This window comes from Monopterus albus, unplaced genomic scaffold (assembly GCF_001952655.1).
Source record: "Monopterus albus unplaced genomic scaffold, M_albus_1.0 scaffold235.1, whole genome shotgun sequence".
NCBI classification, from domain to species: Eukaryota; Metazoa; Chordata; class Actinopteri; order Synbranchiformes; family Synbranchidae; genus Monopterus; species Monopterus albus.
The window spans coordinates 13411-19603 of record NW_018128115.1 but is presented as its reverse complement, the minus strand read 5'-3'; the positions used below and the strand labels follow the sequence as shown (position 1 = coordinate 19603).

At 40.2% G+C, this 6193-nt stretch overlaps 1 protein-coding gene across 1 annotated transcript in view; it reads left to right on the top strand.

Annotated features, from left to right (window-relative positions):
- Positions 1-6193, top strand: part of soul4 (heme-binding protein soul4) — a gene marked incomplete at its 3' end in the record, with an annotated part of 27359 nt that overhangs the window by 9670 nt on the left and 11496 nt on the right. The window contains exon 3 of the mRNA XM_020620221.1: positions 5368-5453. Within this exon, the coding sequence (XP_020475877.1) occupies positions 5368-5453 (86 nt within the window). The remainder of the gene's footprint in view (positions 1-5367; positions 5454-6193) is intronic.

Sequence of the window (6193 nt, the reverse complement as noted above, 5' to 3'; positions counted from 1 at the left end):
CTTTTCTGAATTTTACAGGGAGCCAGTGAAGAGAAGCTAATATGGGAGAGATATGATCTCTCTTGCTAGTTCCTGTCAGTACTCTGGCTACTTATGACCATGTGATGTTTCAGTTTTTCTTTTTTAATAAATCTGCAAAAATGTCAAACATTCTGTGTTTTTCTGTCAATATGGGGTGCTGTGTGTACATTAATGAGGAAAAAAATGAACTTAAATGATTTTAGCATATGGCTGCAATATAACAAAGAGTGAAAGATTTAAGGGGGTCTAAATACTTTCCGTACCCACTGTACATTATATCACGTGTCAAACTCAAGGCCCGCGGGCCAGGACCAGCCCGTGATGGAATTATCTTTGGCCCGCATGATAATTTCTAATTATTATTATTAGATCTGGCCCACTGGTATATTGACTACACTATTAGAACTGCAAGTCCCACAATGCACTGCTAGTGCAACGGCAAGTCCATCAAAGGCGAGCGCGAGTCCCTTTCCCGCTTGTTTTGTCGGTACCCTGATCGAGTGCGTTAGCTTACCTGTGGTCAACTTTCAGCTAGTGTTACCCCTCTCCCTGAAAATGGCTAAACGGAGACAGACTCTTCTGTGCGGAGACAGTGTGGCTGTAATGAAAGAATATAACGCAAGAAGACACTACGAAACGAAACACCGTGACAGGTACAAGGATTTGGACATGAAACAAAGGCTCCAGAAGGTAGAAGAGTTGAAAAGTCTGATGTCACAGCAGGAGGCTATGTTCAGAAATGTCAAATCACAAAGCGAGGCTGCTGTAACGGCTAGTTTTATTGTGGCAGCAGAGATTGCAAAATCCGCCCGACCATTTACAGAGCGAGAATTTGTCAAAAACTGCATGATAAAAGTTTGCGTTGTGTGCCCAAATAAAAGGCAAGCATTTTTAAATGTGAGCCTGAGCAGAAACACTGTTGGTGATCATGTAAAAATCAGCTCGCCACCAATCTACAACAACTGATGGGAAAGGATTTCATTGCATACTCCCTAGCTGTGGATGAGAGCAACGACACTCCTGACACTGCCCAGCTATCAGTCTTTATCCGTGGAGTGGATTCAAGTCTGTGTGTAACAGAGGAACTTCTGGGATTACGCTCGGTGCATGGCACAACTACGGGAAAGGATATCTTTCAGGAGGTATCCAAATGTGTGAATGAAATAGGGCTGCCTTGGGATAAACTTGTGGGCTTGACCACAGATGGAGCACCCGCGATGTGCGGTCAAAAGAGCGGATTGGTTTGCAGGATCCGGGAGAAGATGCGAGAGGAAAACGGCGCAGGTGGGTTGACAACTTATCACTGCATCATTCATCAGGAATCACTGTGCGACAAATCCTTGAAAATGGAACATGTTATGAGCACCATAACACAAGCAGTTAACTTCATAAGAGCTAGAGGTTTAAATCACCGACAGTTCCAAGCTTTTCTGGAGGTGTTAAGTTCAGAATATGGTGACTTGCCTTATCACACAAAGGTGCGGTGGCTAAGCCAGGGAAAGGTGTTGAAAAGATGTTTCGAGTTGTGCAAGGAGATCTGTGAGTTCATGGAAAGCAAAGGGAAAGACATGTTAGAAAATAACCCAATTCTTTTGTTGGAAGCACGAGAAGTGAAGACAGGAGAGGACTATTTAAAAATCAACAAAGTTTACTGAATGTCTGATCACAAGTAGGCCTTACAGCGCTGGGATCAGAGGGACAGAGCTCCTGCAGGAGATCTGACTTCTGAACCCCGAATTAAGTTCTTACAATACATTTTATCTTCTTGGGCTGCTCCGCCCTGGACAGAGGTACAACAGCTTTTTGATCCTATTGTCCGTTTGATGTGAACCGAAGCTCCCCTTTGTTAGAATGTGGTCAAGTCTACAGTGTGTGTGTGTGTGTGTGTGTGTGTGTGTGTCTCAGGTTGTAGACCCCAGCCTCTGCAGGACATCCCGAGACAAAGCAAAGATTGGGATATGCTAAGTGGGTTGAGGTGTGAGTGTAGAACAGGCCTTTGCTAACATGTAAATAGACTGTCTGGTCACAAAGAGATGCAGACATCTAGTCTCTACACAGAACTTACAGCATTCAAAGTAAGCAGATTCTGCTTCATTACATCTGTAAGATATGTAAGCAAGGGAAACAAATGCATTAAAATAACCGAAGCTCAGTAGTTCTGGACAATCATCAATACAGCTGTAATATGTATAAACAAGGAAAATAAAGTTATGAAAAGTAACTAAAGGTATGAGAAGTAACTAAAGCTGATAAAGTAACAAGAGCCTATAAGACTCAAATCTTACAGACACAACAGAGTTCCGGGACAAAAAGTTTGGGTGAGTTGGCGTTTCTGTGTGACATCATGAGCCATCTCAATGCGCTCAACCTGCAGCTTCAGGGGCGCGACCGTTTGATCACAGACATGTACTCTTCAGTGAGGGCTTTTAAAACCAAGCTGCACCTATGGGAGACGCAGATGCTACAAGCAAACTTGAGCCATTTTCCGTGCTGACAAACCATGAAAGAGCATGTCTGTACCACTGTGTTCCCCAGTACACAGTTTGCCGAAAAACTCGACTTTGAAGCCCAAAAAAAACAGATTCGAACTGCTCAGTAATCCATTTGCAGCTGATGTGGAAAACGCACCATCAAACCTCCAAATGGAGCTGATTGAGCTCCAATGTAGTGACTCACTCAAGGCAAAATATGATAATGTGGGCGCTGCACATTTTCCACGTTTGATCCCCAACACAATGCCCCAGCTACATTGTTGTGACAAGGATCTGAAATGAAGATAATCATAACGTCACACAGAAGTCGTCTTACTGATGAACAGCTTCACTCAATCCTGAGGATTTCCTCAGCTCAGAGCCTGACCCCAGACATAGATGAACTTGTATCCAAGATGAGACACCAAGTGTCTGGCTCAGAAGATCGTACTTAATTGAATTAAAAAGTGTAAAAGCTGCATAATCGACGCAAATGTCCAAGATTGATTGTATAATGGTCAACTAGAAAAGTGCAGTTATTGTTCAGTTGTATTGTTTAAAGTGCAGTTATTTTATTGTCCATTTGTTAAAGTTTAAGGTGTGTATATATATTTTTTTTTAATTGTTAATTTGTCTTGTTTGTTTAGTCAGCCACCTTCAGGTCTCATTAGAAAAGTATTACAGAGCAGCAAACTGAGCTTTAATGCATGTTTATTTATTTTTACTTGCTACTACAGGGCATCTGATTTTTTTCTTTGAAGTAAATTCATTTCTCGCTGTTGGCCTGTAGAAAAAAATGTTTTCACTTTAAATTACTCTGGAAACGCTGCATAAAGAGCCATAAGAAATGAACGCAACTGATTTTTCATTTATTTAATGGTTGATGTTGCTTTATAGGAAATAACTTCTGTTCAGTTTTCAGGTTCAATATATTCAATAAAGTCATTTCAATACTTAACCAGTCCGGCCCTCAACTTGGAGCATTTTAAAAATTTTGGCCCACTGTGTATTTGAGTTTGACACCCCTGCATTATATGAAATAACACTTTGAGGCAAAGACTTTGCATCAATAATTTTTAGTCCTCGTGTTACTCGAGGAATAGTTGAGCCCTAGTCAGGGATTTATTAATGAATTCTCGGTTGTCATTCTAATTGTTTTTATTATTTTTATTGTGTTTGTGGTGTGATGTCACATCTTTGTCTGTTTAACATCTTGGGATAACACAATCATGTTGGAAATAGGTGTTCTCATTTCAACATATAATCCCTTTTTTGATTTAATGCAATCATAAGTAAACCATATCACATAGAAAAGAAATTCATTGTTGTTCACAAAGGGAGAGATTTGGTTTGCAGCCTGGAGAAACAGGTGAGTACAGGTCACAGGTCACAAACACCTGAAAGGTCCTGAAACAAAACTATTCTAGAAAACCTTTGGACAAAAATGCCTGAAAATACAGAAAACAAGTGTAACTGAAGACGATTTAGTTGTCTGTTCTGCTCATTGCCCCTGGTTCATACTAATGTGCAACAGGAGAATAAACGGCTAGACTCAGCTTCATGCTTGTGGCTGATTGTTTAACCTTCAGTGTGCTTTTATTGTGAAGGCTAAGCAACAGAACAAGAAGTAGTGATGTTGGGTGGCCTGTTGGAGACGGTTTAAACATTCAGAGACCACCTTTTGTGTTTTGTGTTTTTTTTTTTTTTAGCAGGTCAAACAAATCTTGGCCTCTAAGGCCTGGCTCTTTGTTTTAAAGGAGTATTTTAATCTCTGTTTGTTTGTGTCATAGTAACCAGTAAATCTTTGAACCTTGTAACCCTCAGATGTTTGATTTGAGTCAGTAGTTTAGGGAGACTGATTCAACTGGTCCCAGTCAGATCCTGGTGTGAGACAGAAGCAAAGCAGCAGATCCACATGAACTGGCTCTGTGAAATGTTTCTTTTCTTCTCGTGATTGGCAAGTGTCTCGTTACTTCCTGTCCATGTTACAGCAGCAGCAGCAAGATCATCGGCGCCCCTCTGCCTTCCCTTACGGACATCTTCAACATCCGCCTCACCCACAGAGCCATCAGCATTGCTAATGACACCTCCCACCCCGCACACTCCCACTTCAGACTCCTGCCCCTCCCTTCCCGGACCATAACCCACCACAGAACATAAAAACACATATAAAGACTACCTCTGCTGTTGCACAAACTCAATACATTCCCCCTTTTTGTTATATTATATGTGAATCTACTGCTGACTGTTCTTACTGTTCTTTTTACCATCATATCTGCTGCTGTTGGTCATTTGCACTGCTGTCCATGTACATTTTATAAGCTATTATGCATCTCATCACCAATGCCCCTGGTGATGCTGACCACCTGACAATCTTCTTATTTGCACTACTGTCAATGTTTGCACATGACTTGAGTGTCATCATACCCTTAGGTTGTACCATCTAGTTTATCCTTATTACTTGAATTCAGAAAAAACTTGAACTTGAATGCCCATACCATTTCAGAAACTAAAATAGAATAAACAGAATATGAAAACTGAATTCAAGTATGTCCGTGCAGATTCTCAGTCATCCAGGTCATAGTAAACTGATATACACTTTCAAGGGCCTCTTGGATGAGAGGTGAAACGTCTTCGACCTAGAAATCTAGTCCAGTTGATTTTTTTTCTAAGTGTATTTCAGTTTACTATGACCTGGATGACTGAGAATCTGCACGGACATACTTGAATTCAGTTTTCATATTCTGTTTATTCTATTTTAGTTTCTGAAATGGTATGGGCATTCAACATTAGGTGAGAGAGAAACAGTATTTCGATTTTTCTGTATGTCCTGTACATACAGTGAATTGACAATAAAAATCTTTGATCCTTGCAGAAATGACTGGACCCATACATGAAATGACCCACAACAGCCAGCAGAGGGAGCCCCTCACCTTTTCCCCCATCTCTTGCCATGAAAAGGTAAAGACCCTGAGACCACATCAGACCAGAACAGGGGCCTCATTTATGAAAGTGCATGTAGGATTCATACAAAATTTTACATGTGTACAAAACACAAATGAATTTGGCAAAAAAAGTAAAAATTAAATAATAGAAAACTGTGTGCATGGGCAAGTCCATGAAATTTTCCCTTATAAATCATATTCAACTTCAGTATGAGAAACTTGAGAAAGTCTGGTTAGCTGTATGTTCTGCCTAAAACACTTCCATGATTACCAATTCACCATTTGTATGGTCAATGCCAGACTAGTGCTGTCAATAAAAAAACATTTGCGTTAATCACAGTCATAGGCTGTTATTAAACACTAGGATTTACATGTATTATAAATATGTCCTGCATTGGAATAAAGAAACACATGACAAACTGGCTAGAGGAAACAGATTCTTCCGTTTTTTAACATCTCAAACATTAACATTTCAACAAATGTTAAATTCTCTTGATTTGCCGACTATAAGTCTCAGGGAGTGTTTGACATTGCCCAAAACATCCATACAGTGAGGAACAGAAGTATTTGAACACCCTGCGATTTTGCAAGTTCTCCCACTTAGAAATCATGGAGGGGTCTGAAATTCACATTGTAGGTGCATTCCCACTCTGAGAGACAGAATTAAAAAAAAAATTCAGGAAATCACATTGTATGATTTTTAAAGAATTTATTTGTCTTGCACTGCTGAACATAAGTATTTGAACACCTGAGAAA